This window comes from Plectropomus leopardus, chromosome 8 (assembly GCF_008729295.1).
Source record: "Plectropomus leopardus isolate mb chromosome 8, YSFRI_Pleo_2.0, whole genome shotgun sequence".
NCBI lineage: Eukaryota > Metazoa > Chordata > Actinopteri > Perciformes > Serranidae > Plectropomus > Plectropomus leopardus.
The window spans coordinates 16828830-16855747 of record NC_056470.1 but is presented as its reverse complement, the minus strand read 5'-3'; the positions used below and the strand labels follow the sequence as shown (position 1 = coordinate 16855747).

The window sequence follows — 26918 nt, the reverse complement described above, 5'->3', positions numbered from 1 at the left end:
AGTCATTTGAGGGTGAAGTATCCCTTTAAGCCACTTAAACTCTTAAATATATAAATGCATGTCTACATTGTCTGTATAATAAATGTATGTTTGCTGCATGGAGTCTGGGATACAGGAGCTTTAAATGAATCAACATGGCAACCTCTGGCCATTGATAGGAGTCCATTCACAGGTATTGGCTGAGGTGTTGGACACTGCGGAGAGGTGGTTAGTTCAAGGAGAAAGTCAGAAATCAGGGAAATTCTTAATCTATCCCATTCTGCCACTCAGTGCAGATCATTCTTTGATGAAAATGCTTTAAGCTTCTAGCCATGAAAATGTTCCCCTCGTTTCTTCCCCAAACTGTAATCTCTCTTTGAAATCCCTCACAGACACCTCAGTCTGAGGTTATGTCTTCTTCAAAATAGACAAAATAAGATTAACATGTGGTAATATATGTAATTAACAAACAATAGATTGAAGAATTTTCCCCTGTTCCAGTCTTTCGATCTTGACTGACACGAGGAGTAGAGAAGTACACAGAGAAAGAGGACAAAGGCACATATCAAACATCTTACAAGTCAGAGACACAGGCAAAGACAGCTTTACAGAGACACATCTTTGACACGTCCCATTGCTCTGGGCATGACTTGAATATGATTGTAATCAATCAGCTTGGTTATTGATTGGCTGATTTCCAATTTCCGTTAGCATCCCTGCTTCTATAGTGGTGCGTTTAATTGAATGTAAAAAATTTCTTCCAATTCTGTCTTAAAACATTAAAACTGTTATCTGCACCAAAAGGGAAAACAGTTTGCTGCTTTGTGTTTCAAGTCACAAGCAGATAATTGTTGTACATATTCAAGCATCTCAGAGTGATAAAACAAGTACAGAATAGGAATTGTTGCTTGATGGGGTTGTAAAAGGCGACTCCGGCATGTGTGCACTTGAAATGGACAGACTTCAGTACAGTCTTGTAAAACACTGTCCTCATACTAAACTAAATAAAAAGGCCACTTATTGTCAGCAACATGCCCTCTCACCAAATGCATGCCATGAAGCAGTTCTTCAATTAATAACCTGACCTTTCAAACCTAACCACACCCAACAGACAACAATAAGGGCAACCCTTAGATCTAAAAAAAAAAAAAAAAATCATATCCTTTATCCATATAGTACACGAAATGTATATTATGTGATATCAATCAAGCGAAAGACAAATTACTACAGCAGAAATTTAGTAAAAACTTAGCTCTGCTGCTCAATACTCTGTGTTAATCGTCAGTGTGTTGCTGTTGGACCAGGGTGTGGTTGAGGACCAAATAACTGCTTGTCTTCTCTAGCCTACTTCACATGATAGAGGAAACAAGAGCTGGACTTACATCCACAATGAAGAAGTCCAGCCAGCACCAGGCATTGGTGAAATACTTGACGAAACCATAGGCAACCCATTTCAGCAACATCTCCAGGATGAAGATGTAAGTGAAAACCCTGTCGGCGTACTCCAAAATGATCCGAATGGTCTTCCTCTGTTCAATGTACACATCCTCAAAGGCCTGTGGACAAACAGGAAATATACCTCAGCCACAACAAAGACGGCAAAATATCACATCTGATGACTTATGATTCCACTAATTGAACTGTATACAGCACTACAGCCAGCTGACTGCTGATCAGTAACAGTGATTTACCAGATTTTCTGGTGTAATATTTAAAATAACTCAACAGCTGATTTAGATTTGCAGCTTATTTTAGTAGCACTTGATGTGCTTGTCGATGAAATGCATGTTTCATTTAGAGATCAATATCATTTCTGCTCTCAAACTGTTTTTGCTTTATATTTAACGTAGGGGTCGACAGATTCTCGGCCTGGCCGATGAGTGGGACAAATATTTGGCATTTTGCTGATTATCTGTATCTGTATTTTATTTAAACGATTGGCCAATAAAATGAATTAATAAAAAAGTGCAAAGAAAGTGTTAGCATGGGAGGAACTTTTACTTTGTAAAACCTCAGGGAGCTAGTTTTATTTATTTATTTTTAATTTAAATTTTCACTTGACTTCAGTTTTGATAAAACACTTGCTGAGGGCACTTAAACAAAGTTTTGTGTTGGAGTTTGTTATATTCCAAAGTCTAAATATTGACTGAAAGACTTTCATTTTTATTGTAAATGCATACTGATTACAAATATCAGTTATTAGTCTCATTGACTACTGATAATCGGTATCAGATTGGGCCTGGAAAACTAATATCGGTCTACCCCTAACTTAACCTCCCCCACCAGGCATGTGTTTAAGTATGTAATATTTTGTTTAACATGGTTTTCCAACATAACAACTAAAATTAAAAACTCAAGAACCAGATCTGTTCCTCCTCCCTCATTGAGATCTGGCCTGAAGCCGACCCACCACTGCTGCTTACGTACGTCCCCCTTCTTTACTGCTGCTCGTGTGAGGTTGACTGGTGAAAGAGCAGTGTGCTTCAGTATGGCTAACATTTGCGTTAAAGGAAATATGAGTGAGATTCACCCATACATGTTGAGTCTCAGTCCGATACAGACTCAGATGAAGAGTTTATCTAACTAGCAGGTGTGTTGGAATAGTATGTGTAATTAGCAACATGTATTTGTTTATGTTATGTAGCTTGTAGGCAAACTGGCAATGGCTGACAGTGTTAGTGTTAGTAGGAACATACAATAATATCTGCTGCAATGAGGTTCAGAGTCCACTTTACATCCAAAAACCACACACTCTACCATATATGCTGTCAAAACGTCCACTGTACTAATGCAAACTATTCTATGTGCATATGTTTGAATCTCAGATTTCAGGAAATGCACAGACGTCGCCGTGGTTGGTAGATGACTGTGTAAACACCTCTCTAATGAAAAACTTTGCACAGATATAAATCAGTAGGGGTCAGACATTTTAGGGGACATAAACAAAAGAAAAACACATTTTTGAGTGGAGGGGATCGTTGACATTTTATGTGACACACCAGTAAAAGGCTTCCTTACCAGGGCACCACTACTGAGGAGGATCATGAAGATGATGAGCGTCTCAAACCAGTTGTGCTCCACAATCAGGTAGCAGGTTTTTCTCAGGTACCACCAGCTCTTCCACCAGCCCACAGTAATGTCAACGTCACAGCACTTATACTTGGCCACACAAGCTGAGGACACAAGAGAAGAGACATTTAACATAGTTCGATGAGTTAGAGTGCTTGTGTTAAAACTTTTTTTTTCATGACAGAAGTTTCAACAAAGTCTTTGCCTTCAAAAATCCTAAAGATTCCCCTTTACAGTTTGGAACTACATTGAACATAATCTGTCTATTTGTATTCAGTCTGACACGTCATCGGGCTCTGGAGACATTTTAAGGTGAATTTTCCTACTTTTTATATGAGCAGAGGTGGAAGAAGTACTCATGTATGTTCACACTTTAGACAGACTCTGTCACAAGTAAGTCCTGTATTGAAAATTTTACTTCAGTAAAGGCAAAAAAGTATCTGTATCAAAGGCAACAGTAGCAATGTACTCCTGATGTCCAAATGCTTTCATGCCCCTCCCGAGGCGTTCCCCAGACCAGATGAGATACAAAATCCCTCCACTGTGTTCTGGGTTATTCCCGAGCCTCCTACCAGTGGGACGTGCCCAGAACAACTCGGCGCCCAGGAGAATCCAAATCAGATGCCCCAACCACCTCATCTGGCCCCTTTTGATACCCAGGAGCAGCAGCTCTATTCCAAGCTCCCTTCAGATGTTGGAGCTCCTCACCCTTTTTCTAAAGCTGAGCCCAGCCACCCTGCAGAGGAAACTTATTTCAGCCGCTTTTGTCTGCAATCTCATTCTTGTGGTAACGGCCCAAAGCTCATGGCCTTTGCATCTTCACCACAACAGTTCAACACAGTAAAATGTCTAATTTTAGAATATTATATATTATTATAATACAGGATCAGAAATATTGATGCATTAATGGATTCATAATGTTTGGTAGCTTAACCTTAAGTGATACATCATCATTTATTAGGTGATTTAATTTGGTGATAATAATAATGTGCAAAATTTTCAAATAAATGTAGTGGAGTAAAAAGTACAATATTTCCCTCTGAGATTTAGCGCAAAAGAAGTATAAAATAGCAGAAAATGGAAATACTCAAGTAAAGTACAAGTACCTTAAAAATGACCCTAATACTTTAGTTAATATACTTACTTACTTTTCACTGCTGTAGGAAAGATGTAGCTAGACCCCATGGACAAGATTTAACTGAACTGAGCTGGGTTAATTTCACTGCTCGTGCAGGACTGTATCTCCAGACTGCATACAGATACATGAAAATCCTTGTTTGTCTCGAGGAAAGAAGGAAAACAATCCTCCCTGTGATGTGTCGTTACGTTTCTGTGTATTAGCGTGAGCGTCATAGATAGACTGAAAGACAGATAAATAGACAGTCTCCATGGGCGAGTGATCCTTCATAATGAAACTGCCCTTCACCCCAACTGCAGCCTTATCATTTCCAAAGAGCCCGAGGGACTCTCTCTGTGCTGTGGACTGGAGGTAATGGGTGCCATGGGAGCAGTGGTCTCACCATCTGTCCAACACGCCTCTGGTTCCATGTATTCCTCCACCGGCTCCACCACCACCACCTCCTCCACATCTGGCTTGATGTCGATGGTGCTGCCCTCCGACGAACTGGTGTCATCCAGCTGCAGAGACACAGACATATGAGCACACACACACAGAGACACACAAAGAAACACAGAAGCATAGTCAGTGATCCAGAAACATTTCAGTTTTCATTGCATGTGCGAAAGAACCGTCAATTATGAAAAAAAATGAACTCATGAAGACCTGTCTGTAGTTTAGAAGAAGTGTCAAGAAATGTTATTGGGGCTCAAGCCCAAAAGGCTCAAACCCTACTGTTTGTCTGTTTAATGTCCACAATCCTTAATGTTTTTTGAAAATTCCTGTAAAATGGCAAATCATACACATTTAAAATTTTCACCAGTGGTTAGAAGTTGTGTGCAAATGCTGCCTACGAAAAATAACCCCATTCAGAGAGACGATACGCTATAATTTAAGGTCAACATTTTGAACTTTGAAAAGACACAACTACTACACTGCAACTTCAGTTTACACAACACTTGAAACAGCCACTCAAGCTCACTCACTCTACAAGTTTGACTCAAGGGCCACTAAAAGCCGCCTAACTAGATTTTCCACCATTTTGAATTTTTTCGGCTCGATTTGCAGCAAACTTTCTGTGGATCATTATTGAAATAAAGCTGATCAAAACGTATCAAAAGCTTGCTGACATCTCATTACATTTGAAGATATTGACCAATAAACTCTACAAGGAGCACATCTCAGCACATCAAAAGACCCAACTTTACAACAGTTGGGCCGATTATCACCAAACTTGCAAAATATTTCCTTATAAATACCTGAAATATACTCTGAGAGTTTCATTCAAATTGACCACTAGGGGAGCTACAAATACAAAAAAAAACTAGCATGATATAACACAAATCAAACTATAGATCCAAAATTGTTTTTCCAATCATTATAAAATTCACAGGATTTGTTTCACGCAATGTTAAACCGTGTTTGTGAAATTATTTGGAAATTGCTCAATAGGGGTGGTTCTAAACAAATGAATTTGCCTGGTGCAAAACTTAATTAATGGCAGCTTGTCCAAACATCAACAAACTTGATGGTTGTTTTTAATGAGGTTGTTGAAAAATGTTTCCAAAATGTTTTTGCAACTGACCAATAGAGGGTGATAGTGTTGGAAACTGTCAAAGTTTTTGATCCTTCACAGCTTTCAACTTCGTTCTCAACTTTGTCTAGACTAAAATGCCATAATCACCACTTGTGGCTATATTTTTCAGATTGTGTTGGCTCAGTCAAAGGACAAAACTTTGAGCACTACACAGTTTTTATTCCGGTATTGAGATGGACTTCATAACAATACTGAATGTCACATATCATCCACATGATCACTGAAATGGAATATGAGATGGCCGATCATCCACTCTGAAAGTCCTCTAAATGCATTTTGACAAAGGCACACATCAGCAGATATCCATTTCATCCACATTGCTTGCCTGCTCCAGCCACTCTAAATAACTCTACTGAGTATTGGATTTATATTAGTGTGTTAACAGTGCAGAGCAGCCAGCCACACCCATGACTTTTCTCTCCTTGGAGAGGAAATGGCACACTGTTGAGTAGCTGGGGATCTTAAAACCAAAAACAACAACACATGGAGCATCACAATACTTAGATATTATGATTTTGTTATTTCATTTGCAGATCTGTGTCTTTTTTTGTCATTGTCTGCATGACTATTTATAAACTCTTAGAAGTAGATACTATTTATGCACTCTTGTCACTGACCTCTTTGCTGTTCTCATTGTCCGATTCGCTGCTGAAGTCCTCAGTGTTTAGGTTTTCAAAGTCAGACTCTCCCACAGCTATGGGCACGCACACAGTCAGGTTCGGGTTGTGGATGAAGGACATGTGGTCCTCATCAATCATGTACTTGCCCACGCTGCTGCCAATACCGCTGGTGGTGCCATTACCATTCTTGGCATAGTCCAGGTCACGGTTGATGTCAACCCCGGTGTGGTTGGCAATACAGTTCAGCTTCTTGTCATACATGTCATCCAAAGGCTTCTGCTCATCCTCCATCTGTGGTTTCTTCAGCAGGCTGGCCACCAATATCCGCACCTTCGCTTTTATCCATGCAATACCTATCTTAATGCGCCTGACAGAAATCTGCAGGTTGTTGGGCTCACCATCATCATCTGTCGCAGCCAAGTTGTCAGCGCTGAATGAGCTCAGCAGCAAGGCAAGAAACAGGTTCAAAACCTTTGGACACAAAATGAGAAATCAGTAACCAGATGTCTAAGCACATTATAATTATTTCAAGGCGGGTTGGAAAGCAAACAGCCAAACCCTGTACATTTCCCCCAGTCTGGACACTCACCACCAGGTTACCGATGACCATGACCATCATGAAGACGATAAGGCACATGGCCTGGCCCGCCACCTCCATGCAGTCCCACATGGTCTCAATCCATTCGCCACACAGCACCCGGAAGACGATCAGGAAGGAGTGGAAGAAGTCATTCATGTGCCAGCGGGGCAGCTCACAGTCATGAGAGATTTTACACACACAGTCTTTGTAGCTTTTTCCAAACAGCTGCATGCCCACCACGGCAAAGATGAAGACAATGATGGCCAGCACCAGAGTCAGGTTCCCCAAGGCTCCCACAGAGTTACCGATGATCTTGATCAACATGTTGAGGGTGGGCCATGACTTGGCCAACTTAAACACCCTCAGCTGAGGTGGGAAGAAAGAGGAGGTATGGGATTTAGTTGTAATATTTTAGCATTACTAACTTGTTGCTTCCCCTCAGTGAAATAAATACAATATAAATATACAGCTATGTCACCTGCAAGCGTCTACTATTGTTTTTCCAACCCACTTTAGATGATACCACGCTCACATCTGTATGAATGTATGAGGGACTACTGGGGGTGCTAGCTAGCTAGCAGGAGTTTCTGGTTAGCAGTAGGCCAGCAAGCCTTGAGGTTAGGCAGTCCACTTTCGTTATGTGGAAGTGGGCATGGTTTCATAAAGTGGGTTGGAAGAATGACAGCCTGCAAGCACACACAATGAGGGAGTTACAAAATGTGCATATTCCAAATGCTAAGATGCTAACTCCACATGCTTTCTCTAATTTACAGAGAAACTAATATTTGCATTTACCAATCGGAATGACCGCAGGACAGACAGGCCCTCGACGTCAGCCAGAGCCAGCTCAACTAAACTCAGAGTCACAATGAAACCGTCAAAACAGTTCCAGGCTTCCTGGAAGTAGTAGTACGGATCCATGGCCACCAGCTTGAAAAGCATCTCCCCTGCAAAGATCCCTGTGAACACCTGGCAGGTAGGAGAGAGAACAGATTTGAACACACTGATTTGGCTCAACACCTTGTTTTACAGGAGACGTGAGAATGGGAAACATGATGGGTGGTGCAATTTGTGACATTTGTTGTGACCCAAATCAGATGATGTATCTGAGTTGTGCATAATAAACCTGTTTCCGCCAAGCAGTTCATTTTTTTCAACAACGACTCCATGCAGAAACCTGTTATTTTTTACATATATCCCATTCATTGTGACAGAGGCTCTAAACATAAAAGCCTTAAAAGTTGGCACACAACCACATTCTGTGCAAGAGCAAAAAGGTACAGACCTTCTTCTGCTTCATTAGTGAAGAGAAATACAGCAAAAGCTGGATGGAGCAGTGACACAGTTAGCAACCCCACCTACATTTAAGAACTGTCTGCATTGGAGATGCTAGAGCTCTACAGTTTAGGTACATGTCTGCACATTAGACTTTATATAAAGATGGACAACGAGACAGCTTCCCAAAAGTGAGGCCAGATCGCTGGGATTGCCCCCTGGAGGCCAGCTGCGGTACATGTCATAAACCCCACCACAAACTACAATCTAAAACTACTTTTTTTCCCCAAAGATGGTTTCTGTCATTTAGGTAGTTCTTATCACCTGACATTCATATGATTTTTAAAGTATATTTTAAGACGTTTTTTGATGCAAGAGGAAGGGGATTTAACATCACAATTGACAACTATTTGTGCAAATTGGTGTGCTCGCTATTCATGGCGCTGCTTGCCATTGGTCAGGCGGATGTATTGGCAGCAACTCCAGCACCATGGAGATCGCTACTGCGCAAACTTTGGCTCTAAATTACGTGCAAGATGGTTGCAGCCGTATCCACGAAATTCTGCCTTTATTTTTGCACAGTGAGGGTAAGTGGGGATGTGCTGTCCATTTCATATACAGTCTGTGGTCCATACGGGTAATGAACCGGTTCTATGAGAAGTATACCAGTGTTTGGTGGACATGCAGCTTTAGGTGTCCATCACATTTTAAATGACCCCTTTGGCAACTGCATATTAATGAATTACGAGCAGGATAAATCCAATTACTTAAGAGGAAGTACATCTAGTTTGTGTGTGTGTGTGTGTGTGTGTGTGTGTGTGTGTGTGTGTGTGTGTGTGTGACGGTGCCAGCTGTTCCGTTGTCAGTAAAGGTGAAATGGTACTTCTGTGGTCTCGTAACAGCTCTAATAAATTATTGAGGGTTATCCTCAATCATAGAGCCCACATAATGAATAAACTCACAATGTAAGCACATGTAAGGTGTGTGTGTGTGTGTGTGTGTGTGTGTGTGTGTGTGTGTGTGTGCGTGTGCGTGCGTGTGTGTGTGTGTGTGTGTGTAAGATGATGACTCATATTGCATTAAGGTGACCTACAAATTTCCACCTGTCCCAGCCGTTGGCCTTTTCTGGTAAATGACTCTGGAGCACAACTGGTAAATAACACATCTCTATGCTGTTTCAGTTTTAAATTAATACCTGTCCATATCTATGTTTCCAAACACACACACACAGTGAGAGCTTCATTATTACAACAACTGAACACATCACTTTAACAAACTATGTTAACAAATGTGATACTGGAAATTAAAAATCATGGTGCCAGAGCTCAGATTTACTCAGTTTCCTTAAAAAATGCTAATAGTGAAAACAGCCAGGTTTAGTTATCCAAGCTATGATTCAGGCACCATTTCAAAGCAGCTCATCGATCAGGCTCCATGAAATATTAATGCAGGCCTCCCACCAGTCAGCCAACCAGCGGAGAGGCAAGCTGGTCCCACTGAAGCAAGCGGCAACCAGAGGAAAAAAAAAGAGAGATCGCAGGAGAACACAGGGAACGTGTGTGAAGAAATGCACAGATAGAAAGCAGCAGGGGGAAGGGGGAGTGAGCAATGAAAGAGCTGCCAATTAAGGACCCAAAAATAACACCTCTCTGTGTGACTCAAAGAAGAAGCATAGGTGATTCTTGACTGATTAATACAATAAAAAAGAACAAAAAAGACTGCCACTCACCAGATTGCCTACAGACAGCATATCCTCAAAGTCGGGGGTCATGGGGTAGTGCTCCATGGCCATGAAGAGTGTGTTGAGGACGATACAGATGGTGATGGCTAAGTCCACGAAGGGGTCCATGACAATCAGGTTCACAATCTCCTTGATCTTAATCCACATGGGGGAGCACTCCCAGATCAGGAATGTGTTAGAAAACTTATACCAGCATGGCGGACACTTGCGCTGAGACTCCTCCAATTCTGAAGACATAGCGCGGATCACAAGTCAAAACCAAAAAAACTTGCGTGCTTGAGCATACCGCATGCAATGGTATCAAATGATAAAAAATTGTATGCATTGTATGTATCTGGTACTGTTGGATATGCAAAGCAGATAAGCAGGAAATTCATGTCAAAACTAATCAACCAAATGAGAGCAGCCCTAGTTAAAGAATAATGAGAGAGCAGGTTAAATAGCTGGGTTAAAGTGGCAGTACCCTCCACTAGTGTGTTGGTAATGACGCTCATGACACTGTTGGCCCGCTCTTTCCGCCCAAAGGAGGTATTGAGCTGGTCCACAGACACCATCAGGGAGCCCGACAGCTTCTTCTTCACCTCAACCTCAGTAGTCGGCTGTCAGGAGGAGAGGAAGAATCAAGCACCCATGGAGAGGACATGAACACCATCCCACAGCACCACCGGTGGCCGGCGGAGGGAAGTGCACAACAGCATTGGCAGGAAAAAGTAGTTGATGATCAGATTTTTGGGGTGGGGGTGGGGGGGGCATGTTTCAGTCTTTTCTATATCAATGCTGGTTTCAAGGAAGATGTGTGTTTGCTGTAAATGCATGCAGGTCTCAGCCAAAGTGGGAGCAGTGGTCTAGGGCTACTTGACCTAATTGTGTTTGAATGTAATTAGCTCATCCGGATTAAATAATAAATGGATTGTGCGATATTGTGCAAGGAGAACTGCTTCTGCATGAATGCATTTTCAGTCCTGTCATGCAATAATGGAGGCTTTGCTGCCATTGCAATATAATCATTAGGTTATTTTACAAAATGTCTCCCAAATCTGGCCATTTTAATGTTACTTGCAAATTGATGCTACTGGATCTTCCTACTTTGAAACCATACAACTTATATTGCAACCATCAAGTCAAGAGCATTGTAAAGAGATAAATGGAGGCATATTGTTCAGATCCATCCAGTTGTCATGCATGAGCATGCTCCAAGTCAAAGAGAAGGAGAGGAAATTACAGACACCATAGCCATTGTTCTACTAGTCTATGTCATGCTTGTTCAAATTTAGGGTTTAAATCTACCATGCTAACTAGAATGAGACACAACTAATTCACTACTGTTGACCAGGGAGAGTTTGGAAAACAGAGAAAGGTAAAGACAGACAAGGACAGCAGCCCTCCTTTTTTCTTAATGTACATATTGTTAAGGCCTGATAGGATGGTGTGTGTTACTTGTGTATCTGTTTTGGGATATTAAAAAGTGTATCAGGGAAGCAGATAAAAATGTCCGTGGCTCTATAGAGCTGGTCCCCTCTGTTTCCTCTGCCTCCTACTGCAGATCTACCCACACAGGCTAGCATAGGACCTGGACGCCTGGAGGAGGAACACATCAACACACTAGAGCATGTTAACTCATCATTACATGCCGTTTGTTAACACAAATGGTGTTTTGTTACTAGATTGTGTAAGGGCCCTGACACACCAAGCCAACAGTCGGCTGTCGGTCAATGTCGAGCCATCGGTAGGTATCTTATGCCCTAATTATTGTGGTGGGTCCCACACAGTTGGCATTAGACGGCCTTCGATCGGCTTTTTTTTTTTTTTTTTTAGCTGATTCAGCACGTTGGATCATGCATCGGAACCGTAGGAGCCTGTTGGTGAGACGAATCACGCTGATTGTCAGTTAGCGAGGTAGCGAGGAAAGCAAACAAACAACTAAAGTTGAGAAGGTTTTGAGATCGAACAAACTTATTATAGTAAGTAAGATTATTTTTTCAGCCTTTGAGCTCCTTGATGTAACAGTTTATAATAGTTTGCGTTACTGTTCACTCACGCATAGTTAATATTTCTTCTTTCAACATCGAGCTTTGTTGCTAGTGTGCTAACTAGCATTTTGAACCTGGAAATTGTGAATTGAAATGGAAATTTATCTACTCTCATGCTAGAACATGCAGAATGTACATGCTAGTTGCCTGTTGGCTGTAGCCTTTGTCGAGTGATTAAGTGCAACTTTCTGGCCGAGACACAGGTGACGTGAGGTGACGCAACAGTTGGACTTCATCGCTGCTAGCGCTCTAAAGCCGGTTTGGTGTGTCTGGGCCTTTAAACATGAACCTGATGACATCCCATATTTGAAGTTTTGTATTAATAATCAATCAGGTTTTGATATATGTGTGCCGAAATCTTATGGGCCAATGGGGATGCAGAGGAATCGTGTGTTTAATTAGTGCCTGTATGACTGTGTGAGTATGGTGCATGTAGGAATAAATAATTTGATATGAACATTCAAAACATTGACATTCATCGTTCAAATCAAACAACAAAATTGCCTGGAAGTCACTGATAGACCCAGTTTCACTATCCTGTCAAATCAAGGGTTGGCTATAGCATATTCACTATCAAATTTAGTTATTTCTCCATCCTTTGCCTACTGTCGGAGGGCAGCATACACTGCAGGGCTGGGGGAGGGGAGGCGCGAGCGCTTAGCCAAGAGATACATACGGACTTGCAAAGATGACAGAGTAGAGGATAGAGAGCAAGAAAGAAAAGGAACGGACGAGAGGGGGGCCATGCCTAGATAGGTCTACTCATTGACTTCCTTACACTGTCGTCAGTAGCTGCCTTATCTATTTTCACCTCAGGCAGAAGGCGTCCACCGGGACCAGGGCCAATGAGCGACACCACGCCGTTGCAATCCACCGTGCTGTTCCTCTTCCCGTGGAAGCCACTGTAGCTGCTCCGCCGATAAGGGCTGAACAGGGAGCCCCGACGCTCCTCGCACTCCTCCACCGTGCTGTGTTCATCATCAGCAAACTCGTTCTCCGAACCCACGTCCTTACCGCGGCCCTTAAAACTGAAGATGCTGCTCTTGCTGTTGTGGCGGGACAGGAAAGGTGAGCCAGGTATGCTGAGGAGGGACTGAAGGGAGAAGAAAGAGGAGGACAGAGATACAGGCCACTGAACCAACACCGACAGACACATGAGTCATGACAACATCAATCTGGGCTGCTGCAAGTATTGATCCAAATATTATTATAGTTACACACACAGAGTATGCTGGCTCAACTGGAATCACATTTTTTGACAACAATCCTTAGTTACAGAGGGCCTGTGTGCCTTCTCATATTTGATAAATCCTGCACTATAAAACACGGTGGAGCCGAAGCAAAACTGCAGGATTGCTCCCTTTGAAACATTCATGTAATCACTGTAAATAATTCAGGACCTGGACATGTGTTTCTATATATCTGGCTGCTATATGCTCCTTTATATGTGAGTTTGTGCAATACCACGCTATACAGTATACAATAGCTGCACTCTCAAACTCAAATATTCCTCATCTGACAGTAAAAAATAATTCTGAACTGAAGCCTAATTTTTCACTAACAACTATATCATATTCATAAAGATAAAAATCAGCTCTATTCCAATTATACGTCTCTCTCACTTGTTCAGTCTCTTTTTGTGTTTTATCACTGAGCCAAAAAAGCTTAAAAGGCTCAGTTATCCCTAAGTCTAAAAACATGTTTTCTGATTATCTCCAGTGGTATAATCTAACTTTATATGCTGAGGTTTTTTGTCTGTGGAGGTAAGGCAGATTTCATGTGTGGAGCTCAAAACATCCAAAACGTGTACTGAAAAACTCAAGGGCACTTATTTCTAGAGATAATGTCCCGGTGACTCAAAACAATCCATAAACCTGACAGTTTACATTAAGACAGAGGGGGGACTAAGTCTTTGTCTTGCAAGCCACAAGTAAGTCTCAAGTCTTTGCACTGAAGTCCCATGACAGGCAAGCGAGTCTAGTCCCAAGTCCTAAACTTTAAGTTTCAATTCCTAAACAAGTCATAATGCACTCTGCACCAATTGTGAGAAGATTTTAACAGCAGAGTAATAACATAATACATTTACAAAATCCTGAATGCTTTTTAGAATTATTGTTGAATTATTATTATTGTTGTCTGTAATTTTCAATCGCATGTTATGCATACTGAAATTTGTTTTTTGTTGAACACCTCATATTTTTTGCACGCAACCAAAATTATTCGTGGTATCATTTTTCCAACTGGTGCTCAGTAAAGTAAGCTCTTCACGGTTCTCTCCTGCAACTTGTTCGGATGCCGTTGCTTTAAACAAAGTGGATCTGGGGAAGTAAGTGTTGACTTGCTGGAAATAAATGGTGTTAATGATAGTTGATTAAGGAAATGAAATCCTGGTATCAAGTGGTCACTGGTGTGAGAGTCCAATTGTAAGTCTTAGATTTTGTCAAGTTTTCCGTCATCAAATTTCTGATTGGAGTTTTTACTTGAGTCCAAGTCATGAGACTTGAGTCCACACCTCTGCAGTGACAAAATAAAACTCTGATCACAAAGATTCCAAAACATATCTTAAATCATCTGTGTATTATCAGTAAGTGGGACTTTTTTGTAATGTCACTTTAAATGATGCTGAATTACTAAAATATACTATCCATGTTCTCCAAACCTGGTTCATAATGGAAGACTTTCGACCCAGGCGGTTATCAGGAAACCGGAAGCGGCTCCGCTTGCTGCCGTCATCTGACTCCGACTTGACAAACTTCTCACTGTCGCCTTTCTCTTTCTCCTGCTCTTTCTGTCGCCACTTCTTCTTGCGATTACGCCGCTCTTTTGCGCTCTTGGAGCTGAGCTTTGACATCTCAGAGGAACTGCATGACAGATGCCCTCCTCCATCATCTTCTACTGCGTCCTCCGACACTGTACCCGCAGAGGTTGCCATGGCAGCCGTCTGGACAGAGCCAAACATATAAAGAAAGTCAGAGCAACGATAAAACATGTCTCAGAAACAAATCTTGTGCTCCATCCTGATAAAGACTAACCTGGGCATCTTCCTGCTGTTTCTTGAGCTGCTCCAGCATGGCCTTGAATTCCTCCTCTTTCTGCAGGGCCTCTTCCATGGTAGCCTGGTTCTGCTCTTCATAGGCCATGGCTACCACAGCCAAGATCAGATTCACCAGGTAGAATGAGCCCACGAAGATCACCAACACAAAGAAGATCATATAGGTCTTCCCTGCCGCCCTCAGGGTCTGTTAAGAAGCAGTGCAGCAGAGGTGAGGGGAGAAGGGAAGGAACAACAGGGACAGCCACGACACCTAAACCCCCGAGTCATGCTCAGTGTCAACCTCAGTGCTCATCTCTCACAGTGACTCATCAGGAATAAACAGAGTCAGCTGTCGGTGGGGAACGGGCACAAAGCCCTGATTAGGCATTTCTGGGTGCAAAATCAACTCAGCATTATCGTGTGTGACTTCCTACATGTAAATGTCTTTTTCAAGTATGAGTACTTAAGTTAGCTTTACTATCTTCTCATACAATGATGAATTCATACATAACCATCTGTTTTTGGTCTACACAGGAATAATCTTATACCCAGTGCTCGTTACGGTTCTCAGCATGAGCCCAAGGTTGTGTTGTTCATCAGGGAGGGCCACGAGATATACATTTTGACCTACTTTTCCATGCACACAACACCAGCCTGTGCTCAGCCTAAGAAATTTCTATGGAATTGAGATGCTATCCCCAGTGGAGATGTAAGGTAAGGAGCATGAGTTGCAGATGCAAGGTAGCTCATAATATGAGAACACACAGGAAAAATCTAGACCTTTTTTTTTTTTAACTGTTTTGTTTTACAAGTGCAGAGTTATCATTAATCTAAATGTAAAAAGACTTCAGCCACAAAACAGACCCCAAATTTAATATTACAATTCTTACTCATCAGCCGTCTTTGGTTTCCCTTTCTGAAGTTGAACTGTTGTCAAAAAAGAGACGGCTTTCTGAGACAGACAAGTGACATTGGTTCTATGTTAAAACAACTGTTAAAATGTGCTTTGGCAATACTGTTTGATTATGGTCATGCCAATGAAGCCTTCTTGAACTGAACTGAACTGAACTAAACTGAACTGAACTGAATTGAATTGAATTGAGAGAAACGGGAGAGAGAGGAGGGACAACATGCAGAGCAGAGCCCAGGTCAGACTCAAATCTGCAGCTGCAGAAAGCACTCCGTCTTCATGGTATGAGCTCTGCCTGGTGAGCAACCGGGGCGTCCTAATTTCATTTATTTTCTGAACATCTGATAAAGAAAGCCTTCACCATCCTTCCTAATCACAGCTGCATAAAAATTACTTTGAAGATACAGTACACAATAGCAGCGAGTGCATGCAGTTGGGAGGTGAATTTCAAAGATGGGAGCAAAAATAGAAGTATGAGCGGGATGCTTCCATCAGGTCTCATCTTCCTCATTGGCCACACTGTAATCCTGAGCTGTTAATATTTCATTCTTCCTTCCTTCTACTCAGCTGCTGTAAATGGAAGCAGGAGAGTACCCCACAGGCTTTGCGTGGAACGGGCTATCAGGCATGACAAAAATGACCTGGCTACAGTATGCAGATGAGAGGAGTCAAAGTGGGAACAAGGGAATTACCAGAGGCAGAATGATGCACCATTTTCAGCCTGAAAGGTGGAGTAAAAGCCTGCGCATAAACAGCCTGATGACACGCACTAAATAAGGAATCAATGGAGGAGCTGAGTTTGTACCAGATCAGTCTTTTCTGAAGGGAAATCAAGTCTCTCTGAATATCTGCTACCTTGCTCTATGCAACATATTTACAGTTTTCATTAATAATGAATTTATTCAGTATGTTTTTAGTGATTTAATATGTAAAAAAAAAAGTTGTGAAAAATGCTTATCACAAGTTCTAAGACCCTGATGTGACACCCTCCGATTGCCTGAATATAAGGTCTAAGAGTGCAAGGTGTTGCATGTTGTACAGATAGTCAGATTTTGGGCAGTGAAAATTAAGTTTTAATAAGTTGTATTGTCTGACCAACATACTAAGACTGAAAAATAATTCATTTACAGCTCAGCAGTAATTATAATAGACAGCCTGGAACTTGTGAATTCACAATCGTGAATAAACTTAACCAATCACAATTATTACAACTACCAGTTGTAGTACTACATTGTACATTTTGCCTGTTATAGATTTTATTTGATTTTGTTTGTTAGTTTATTAGCTGTTAAGTTTCTAAAGGGGGATTTGTCTCTGGAGCATTGGGTTGCAGAAGGTTGAAAATGCCCCTCCCCATTAAATAGGTGATTACAGCACTGATTTACAGTGATACAAAAGCAGCAAATTTGAGGTACAAAAATTTGGCATTTTTACGAAATAAATCACTTACTTTGCTTTTCTGCTTATCGACTAGTTTACTGCTTATAGGCAGTAGTTTTTGAGAGTTTGCATGTGTTGTATACGCCCCATATGAAACAAGATGAAGTTGTTGAAACATCAGCTTTACCAGCATGTAAAGGTTTTCCCAGAAGTCCTGTGTCATGAGTCGGAAGAGAGCCAGGAAGGCCCAGCCAAAGCTGTCAAAGCTGGTGTAGCCATAGTTTGGATTCCTCCCAGCTTTCATGCATGTGTAGCCCTCCGGGCAGCGGCTGAGGGGTGGAGAAAGAGAGAAAGAGACCGGGGCACCCAGCCCAAAAATGACTCAGCACTATTTACTTATAATGTAATCTGACTTTAGGCAGATAGAAGAGCTGCAGCAGGTCTTTGTGGGATCAGCAGCATTGGGAGGAGAGCAGAGAAGGCAACTCACCCAGAGTCGGAGCTGTTCCCACAGAGAAGAGCATCCAACTGGCCAGGCAGGAAGTAGAAATTGGCTGAGGAAAAAACAAACAGCCATAATGAGTCATATCGCTCACATTCTGTCGCAGCTACAGTTGTTTACCCTGCAACGGTCTGTAAATCCATTCAGACCAATTTCTAACTTCAGTTTCCTCAGACATTTTCAATGCAGATCGGTTCATATCGAACCAGTTCCTTTTGTCAGTCCAGTGCCAAAATGACATGCTGTTTTGTTGTTTCAACATATGGGCTGACTCATATCCTAGATTGCTGCCAGCTCACCGTTGGTGAAGCCCGGCCTCTACTTACTGTCGTTCATGATGTACTCATTCCAGTCGAAGCTCTTGGTGGTGTTGATTGGCCAGATCACACACTTGTGGCGCAGGTTGCCCATGAAGAGCTGGAGGCCGATGAGGGCAAAGACACTCAGGCAGAAGACGGTCAGGATCATCACATCCGAGAGCTTCTTCACAGACTGGATCAAGGCGCCAACGATGGTCTTCAGGCCTGAAGAGCAGTCACGCACACACGGACACAAACGACACAGGTGATGCTGGAGATGCTGATACCCAAGGTATGAATCTTTGGAGCTTCTATAACAAATTATCTATTATAACTAATACTGCTACTATACTAATCCCTTTTAGGTATCTACTGCTGGGAAATATCCAGTTATGACTGGATTTAGGTCAAAATATGGGCGTGGCAACTCTGTACTGCTTTCATATTAAATGTAATTATTTAAGGAAATATATTTTCATTCAGTTAGATAATTATAAGTGTAATAAAAAATCCTGAATGTAATATGATATGTTGTGTTGACTTACTGAGTTGAACATCCTGACAAAGGATTTTTTTGTTTTGTTTTTTTTTCGTTTTTGAGGTAGTAATACATTTTGGACAAATATGATAGTTTACGTACATAACATCTCTAGAAACAAAACAAACAGGAAATATTTAGGAGCCTTCCCACTCTTTTCAGATGCATACAGACAATATTTTAACACAAATCAAATCAAAATGACTTGCTTTTTAACAGAGGAAATTTGCATTTGATTGCCAATGATAAAAAAAAAAAGTGAACAAGAGGGGGAAGACTGTAGAAAAGTGAGAGGAAATCCATAAGGAAGAGAGCACAGCAGCACAAAGAGGGGCCATGAGAAGGACAGAGGCACAGGCAAGGGGGGCTGGAAACCGCATGCAGGTCATTTAAACTCCAAGGCTGAACAGGAGCAATTCAATGCCAGTGCCAGCTGGGGCACTTTCTTGAACTGTCTTGTATAAGGTGTCATTAGGAAAGCGCTGACTCCCCATACCGTGACCCTGCAGTCTGTCTCATCCACACTTTCACTAAAGACAAAATCGTTTACCTTCCAGAACAGGCATCCTCTGGCAGCGTTCACATCAGGTCCACATGTACCTCAAACAGGATGACCCGCACCCCCTTTTCTGTCTGGTCTCTACAGGTACAATGAGCTTTACCAGCTGCATATACTGTATCGTCTTGCAACATATGTTCTTAATTTGAGCTTATATATTTTAGCAATCTCAGTAAAGGCACCATTTCCATTTGAGTCAATTAAGAAACATATTTAAAGTAAAACAACTTTTCTTATCTGGAAGTGAATGACAAGGTCTTATCAAGAAAATTAAGTCAATAAAGCATGTTAACGGGGACCTATTATGCTTTTCCATATTTTGTGTCTTATATTTACTGTTACAAGGTCAGACTTGTAACAGTAAATGTTAAAAATGGCCAAAGTTTCAATAATGAGGTAAACGTTTCTCTGCTCCAGGCACGCTACTGCATGTGTTTACATTACCTTGTATATACTGCTACATGTAGCTACATGCTAACGTAAGGGAAACATGTAATCTAGGTCACAGATGCTGTTAATTTCTCCTGGATTTTACATGATATTCTTGCTTGAACATGTCTGTTTGTGTTTGGAAGCTTTCATTGGTGATTTTTTGTGGTAGAAAGTGTCGCTATTCTTTGTTCCAGTCATTTTCTAGCTGCAAGAACACTGCTAACACTGTAAAAAGGATACAGTCATTCCCTGGTTTCAATGACAGTGAAGAGATGTCAAGAATTTAAGAACCATAAACACTAATCAATCAGAGCAGCCTGGGCTTTTTCGGGAGAGGTGCCTAAAGAGACAGGTGCTAAAATGGAGCATGGTCCCCTTTAAAATTTTAATGGCCACAGGGTACTAGTTTAAAATACCTAAATAACTTAAGAACTTCTGAAATCATGCCCTCCACTGCACATGACCTATTCTTAGTTGGACTGAAACAACACTAAACTATATTTTTTCCACACCAGTTCTACAGGCCTTCATGAATAACTGAAAAAGGAATATTTTGACATTTTGAGAAACATACTAATTCACTTTCTGGCAGGGATTTAGATGATAAGATTGATGCCACTCTTGTGTCTGTATGATGTAACGCTACAGCCAGCAGCTGATTAGCTTCGTTTCACATAAAGACTGGAAATGGAAAAAAAAAAGAGTAGGGCGGGACATGCCTTTGCCATCCTAAGAAAAAATACTTGCCTCCCGGATACAGACGCTGACATCTTTTGCTTGTGATGTCATTTGGAGCCAATTTTTTTTCAATAAAAGTTCAAAATTCAACAAGCATATTTTAGCAATATACTTAAAGAGAAGAACTTTAGTACACCTTAACATCTGTTCATTAACACAAGGATCATAATTATATATACACAACAACATAATTGCATATACATATTTTCCTCATATCGTGCAGCCAAACTGACATTTAAATTCACTTCTATGCAAACCAAACAAATGAGATGTTCATCAGTGAATCTTACATTTAAAATACATGGGGCACAGACGGGGCACAGACGGGGTCCCAAGTGTCTGCTGCAGCATGCCCACAGACAAGCGCCTTCATTATAAACAACCGAAGCTGCTTCATTGACCACGGAAGCTGCACTTATCCATACGGGTATTACAGGGCTCAGCACTATTGTGTGACTGGTGTGTTCATTTTTTAATATGCGCAGCCCAGTGGCCCTCCAACAGGTTAAAACTATATAGAACTGTGTATAAATATTTATCTTATTGTACCAGAGGCAATGCCACACAGCAGAGCAACCCTGTGGGTGTTTTTACATTTGACATGGAAATCAATCAATCAAATCAATGCTTCCTGTTGTTAAAACAATCCAGTTTATTAATTCAGTCCTAGTTGATTACAGCCTATGCTTCCAAAGCCTACTTAACCAGCTGGCACATACCACACGCTACAAAGACATACTCTGTATACAGGTAAAATATTTTTAAAAAACCTGCGTGCACCTTGTGTATTTTGGCCGTTAGAAGTGCTGGTAGGTTAATTTTGTTACCTTTGCACATACAAAACTAGCTGTTTTCCCCTGTTTGCAGTCTTTGCGCTAGGTTAAGCTAACAGGCTGCTGATTGACACTTAATAATTAACCATTCAGATATGAGAGTGCTATTGATCTAATCTAACTCAATGCTAGAAAGTGAGCAAGTGTATTTCCCAAAATGCTGAATTATTCCTTTAACTACAGCTCAAATCAAAACATGATTCCTTTGTTGCACTCATACGATTTTCTTTTTCATATTTCCAAATGGACGTGCTGTTTAAAAAAGCCATCCACAGTGGTTCTTGTGAGTAAGCACATGTGTTTCACATCCTCTATCAATAGATGTGTGGTCAGTGTCACTCAAAAAGGTCAAGAGGTCATTCAACCATCCCATCTGCATCCCCAACCTCTACAATGTAAGCACACCATTTCTTTTTTTCTGTGCGGTATATCATTCAAGTAGGTTGTAAAAAAAAAAAAAAACAAAAACAAAAAACAGAGAGAACAAAAAAATCAATAATCAAACTAAAAAACAAAGAGGGCAAATCAAACTTTCAATGCCATTTGTCAGCCAAGCTCTTGGTAGGCTAATATTGTAAAAGCAAGTGACTGAAAAGCATCATGCAGCGTAAGATATGTTCACAAACTAGGCTTGGCAGTCTTCATACATAAATAAGAGGTCTAATATTTGGGATCTCTATAAGAGCTATGCCATATTAACATCTACATACAGGGTTTATTTTGATCCCAAAATCATGGAATCCTTTATTTCCAATTCAATCACTAAATATAAATGTGCAACAAAATGATCAATCTTTTAATTTCACTTTCATTTTCGTAATAGAACTAGAAGGATTTCTGCCAAATTTGAGAAGCTATGATCTTAGCCGATAAATATACCTTGTATATTATAATATAATATAATATAAAAACTTTTTTTCCCATGTAGACAAACTTCAGTATGTTTCGACTTGGACTCCAATTTCCACATTTTTGCATCTGAGTGACTAATAAAGACAAGCATTTTGGACATTGGTCCGGTATTGAGAGAGACCACTGCAATGAAACGGGCTATAATGTAATCCCTGTTGACAACTGTGTACTGTCAATTTACGTCCACTAAAAAAGTTCTTATTTTTGCCGTTGACAGTCTCATATTTTTCCTTAAAGTGTCTGGCTTAACCATGGAAAAGACCATACAGAGAAATGAAATGCTTTTCCTTAACTTTCGCTGGTCTGTTTGCTATTGTGACCAAGGGTACGTTCCAAATCATATCCTTCTGTTTACTCACTACAAGTTTGTACTTTTAACGTGCAGTAAGATCGGTCTCTCTAAACCAATTTTAAAAATTGTTCTCTCCATTAGTTACTCACACACAAAAACATGGGAAAATAGGGTCCAGGTTTAAAAACACAGAAGTTTCCCTTTAAAATGAAAATACTCTATCCACAATTTTCTTTGCTACAGAACATTTGCTTATTCCTGAAGCTGAAAGGAGAGGTTTACTATTTCTGAAGAGAAACACAGCTGCCTTGGAAACAAGCCTCATAATGAGAGTGCTACTGGGGCAGAAGAGAGTGCAGACACTTTGGAGGGCCCTAGAGGAGACTGCAAAGCCTATCAAAAATGTATTAGTACCATTTTTGATAATTTTGGAGGAAAAATAAATCAAAAAATGGTTGTCTCCAATTTTTCTGTTGTTGCTTAAATCATAATTGTAATCATAATAGTGAGTAGAAAAGAAAGGGTGAGAGGATCAGCCTTAGTGTTTAAACTGAGTCTCACCTGGAATGACAGAGATAGTTTTCAATGCTCGGAGAACTCTGAATGTTCTCAGCGCAGATACATTGCCCAGGTCCACAAACTCTGTTATATATCTGAAATAGGGGAAGGATCACACACAGAACAAACACGATGACAATAACCACACACGCCAAGAGCACAACACCACCGAACCAGGAGGAAACGACGCCACTCACAGAGCCTGTCCACTGAGGAGAAGGGTGGAAGGTAAAAGGAAAGAAAGACACACACACCTAACACCGACCCCGCCCAACCATCCCCCGCCCCATCCTGTCTTACCTGGAATTACAGAAATAGTTTTCAATGCCCTCAACACCCTGAACGTGCGCAGAGCTGAGACATTGCCTAGGTTTACAAACTCTGTTATATACCTGCAGGATCAAACCACAGTTACAACAACTCGTTATTTACATGGAGAAATGAGGTGAAAAGGTCAATTCACACACAGATGGGATATGTGACAACTCTACAAACAATGGCAATGTATTTTGCATGGTGCTGATCATTAATGGGTATGCATTTGGTCATGCGGAGGCAGGTACATCTGTGGTATGAATACTGGATGATATATAATCGACGGGGGACACTGGGCCTTAAATTGAATGTTGCAGACTGAAAGAGAAACGGTGAACAAGAAGGAGAGTTAGATGAAAAGAGGAGGATAAGTCGAATGAGTGGGACTGAGGTGTGGCTGCTGTCAGGGAGGCCGCAGGGTGTCAGATGGAAACCTTCTATCCCCATAGAGAACGACCAGAGGAGTCTCAGATCAATGGAGGAAACGCGGAAGATGGGTTATCAAACAGAAAGAAAGGAAAAAGTAAGAAAGACAGAAAATGAACACCTGAAGCACTGAAAGTTCACTTTTTTAAACCCACCCTCTATAACAAAACAATGGCAATATTTGTGAATATTTCATTTCATCATCTGAAAGTCTGAATGACAAGAAAAATACTTACGCCATCGAAATCACCATGAAATCCAGCCAGTTCCATGGATCTCTAAGGAATGTAAACCCGTCTATACAGAATCCTCGTGCAGTGATTTTTACAAGAGACTCAAATGTATAAATTCCTGTGAATGTGTACCTGAAAGAAAAAAAAAGCGTTGACAGAATCAGTTCACCAGGCTGGATCAAAGCTCGCTCATGTTTTAATGGCTGCACCCTTGTTAGCTGTTGAAACGCTCAGGAAATGACATACTTGAGTGTAGGGCACAGGATAGATGTGGGGTGTAGAATATTACATATATTGTTTTTAAATAAGCAAATGTGTTATTTTACAGAAAGTATGAATCAACATTATACAATCGATTCACAGAGCCAGCTCTGATCTTCTGAAAAATAAATACACAGCAATCTCTGAACAAGCCAAAAGTTGCATTCACATGGAATCAGGCCGATGGTAAACAGCAGAAGGAAAACAACCTCTGGACAATTAAGTGTCACTCAATGTACCAACCAGGAAGAGACTTAAAAATAACCACAAAGAGACACAAAAAGGCTATAAATAGACAACAAACAACCACAAAACGACAAAAAAAGGAAACCAAATGACCACAAAGAGACACAAAATCACAAAAAGATGCATAACCACCACAAAGGGACGCACAACCTCCACAATGTCTGTAGAAGTGGTGGGGCCCGAGGTGGGGGACAGCATTGGTAAAAAAAAAAAAAAACACACACAAACGGACGGAATGGCAGGACAGTTGAACAAAGCTTGCATGATGATATGTTGCCATGGTGATGTTGTCTTATAAAGATAAGATAAGATAGATAAATATACTTAATAAAATTATTTCGAGAAACCCCATGAAAATGAGATCGTACATCTCAAGAGCTTATTCCTGATAAAGAATTTCCAATTTTGTGTCTATTAATTAATGTAATTAGTCCAGTGACATGCATTAATTGTCCAGATCTCTCGTGTTTTCTCCTTGCGTGAAGGAAATACACAACATCCGGTGGTAAATCCTGTTGGGAGGAGGACAGAAAGTTCAAATGTCATTACCAGTATTCTCTGCTGGCCTTAAATCATTTTATCGTCCTGCTCTCTTCCACTAAAATGATACCTGGTTCGCTGTCTCTCATCTGCATGATTCCATGTGAACACAGCATAACAGTTTACATCTAAGTTGGCAGCTCTCTAAGGATGTACTTTGGCACAGTAATGCTCTGAGCTGCATGCCAACATGCTCACAGTAACAAGCTGATGTTTAGCAGGTATGTTTACCAAGTTCACCATCTTAGTTGAGCATGTTGGCGTGCTAACATTTGCTAATTAGCACTACACACAGAGTGCATTTGAGGCTGATCATGAGTTTTGCAGGTATTTGGTTAAAAAAAAACCTAACCCTAACCCTGATTAAAAATAGTTTATGGATCACCAACGTTATTACAGTTCATCTGTAGGGAAAACAAATCTCTGTACCAAATTTTATAGCAATCCACCCAATAGTTGTCAAGATGTTAAACAGTAAATCTTGGCTCTGTGCTCATCATGTAATGGTAATTTGAAGGCACAAACTGGGGCTAGCAGTTAGCATGCATACACACTACTGAGTGAATATATAAAATGTGTACTTACTCTACTTGTTTTGACCACTCGGGAGGATCACTAAAGGTCATGAATATACAGTTGGTCAAAATTGTACACATAATGATCATGCTGAAAAGAGTGAGCAGCAGGTTAAGGAAAATAAGGATTACAGAGTCAATCACAAACATCATAACCCTCATCAGACCTGAAAATGTAAAACACAGCAATAGAAAAAGAATTAACCTACACTACAGTATACCCTAAATGTAAACCACAAAACCTACTCATAGCACTTAAACAGGAGGTGGTTTGTGTGCTTTCTACCACAAAGGCCATTATTTTACCAATGAAATATTTAAATGGTATATATTTAGTGAAAATGCAATGGCTTTAACAAAACAACAACATGTTTTAAAGCTGCAAGGGCTTCAGTGCAGAGGTTTACACTCACAGGAAACAAAGGAAACCTCAGTTAGCTTTAAATGTAGCCTGAGGTCAGTAATAGCTATGGCTTGTGGTTAATAATGGGAGGAAATTAGGTAAATGTAGGGACAGAGCAATAGTAGCCTAAGTATTGTGAAGAATAAAAAGTGTTCAGTTTTTGATACGAGTACTTCATGTAATATTAGTGATGTGGGAAGACAACCTGCATTGCGCACTGCGAACAAATGTACATTGATCCTGTTTGTTGTAAACAGTACTTTATTTTGACTAATTTGTAACACATAATAACATCTTTGTCTTGTTTTACTTTAGGAATGGGAAAATAATTGTTTTGAGAATGTTCTTTTCTATTTTTTTATTTAGATATTTGAATATGATTTTTATGTAATTTAAGGTACCGAGTTATTACCATACACTGAGATGATTCAAGCCAAAATAAAAAAAATAGATATATAAGATAAAAAAAGATAATGGTGGTGTGAACAAACATATTGTACATCAAATCAATATGCAATGTTCTTCCTTTAGTGTTTTATTGCAACAAAATGGTTGATTATTTTGTTATCTCTAAGTGCCAAATAATTATTTGGAGTGTATGTCAATTTCCTGCCCTATTTCTCTTCCTGTAGACTTGAGCTTTTCTGTCAAGTATATTTTGTTTTAATGGTTTTGAGCCTATTTTTTTGCATGAAAAAAATATCCTTAACATTATCACCATTAACCTCAGTTGTAAATGCACTGTGCTAACCGGCCTGTCAGCTAGCATTGGGGTTAGCTCTAACCTCTTGTCCAAAGGAGTACACAAACCAATTGGTGACGTCACTTTGACCAAATCCATTAATTTATACAGTTACCAATTTTGGGAGGGGATTATTGCTTATGTGAAAAAAAGCTGTGTACAGCCCTCTGACAATGTTGATG

The 26918-nt window shown here is 40.5% G+C and overlaps 1 protein-coding gene across 5 annotated transcripts in view; it reads right to left on the bottom strand.

Annotated features, from left to right (window-relative positions):
• The window catches only part of scn8aa (sodium channel, voltage gated, type VIII, alpha subunit a), a 55455-nt gene that overhangs the window by 16493 nt on the left and 12044 nt on the right, over positions 1-26918 (bottom strand). For 2 of the 5 annotated variants that reach the window (XM_042491423.1, XM_042491426.1), the window contains exons 4-20: positions 25602-25691; positions 23973-24101; positions 22999-23090; positions 18161-18358; positions 17823-17886; positions 17520-17661; positions 15041-15247; positions 14668-14949; positions 12787-13101; positions 10442-10577; positions 9967-10205; positions 7758-7931; positions 6972-7328; positions 6380-6853; positions 4569-4686; positions 2998-3152; positions 1362-1535 (exon numbers count right to left, since the gene is read on the bottom strand). In XM_042491423.1, the coding sequence (XP_042347357.1) occupies positions 1362-1535; positions 2998-3152; positions 4569-4686; positions 6380-6853; positions 6972-7328; positions 7758-7931; positions 9967-10205; positions 10442-10577; positions 12787-13101; positions 14668-14949; positions 15041-15247; positions 17520-17661; positions 17823-17886; positions 18161-18358; positions 22999-23090; positions 23973-24101; positions 25602-25691 (3346 nt within the window). Of the gene's footprint in view, positions 1-1361; positions 1536-2997; positions 3153-4568; positions 4687-6379; positions 6854-6971; positions 7329-7757; positions 7932-9966; positions 10206-10441; positions 10578-12786; positions 13102-14667; positions 14950-15040; positions 15248-17519; positions 17662-17822; positions 17887-18160; positions 18359-22998; positions 23091-23295; positions 23388-23972; positions 24102-25601; positions 25692-26918 lie in introns of all 5 variants that reach the window. The other 3 variants (XM_042491425.1, XM_042491428.1, XM_042491427.1) reach the window with 3 other exon arrangements.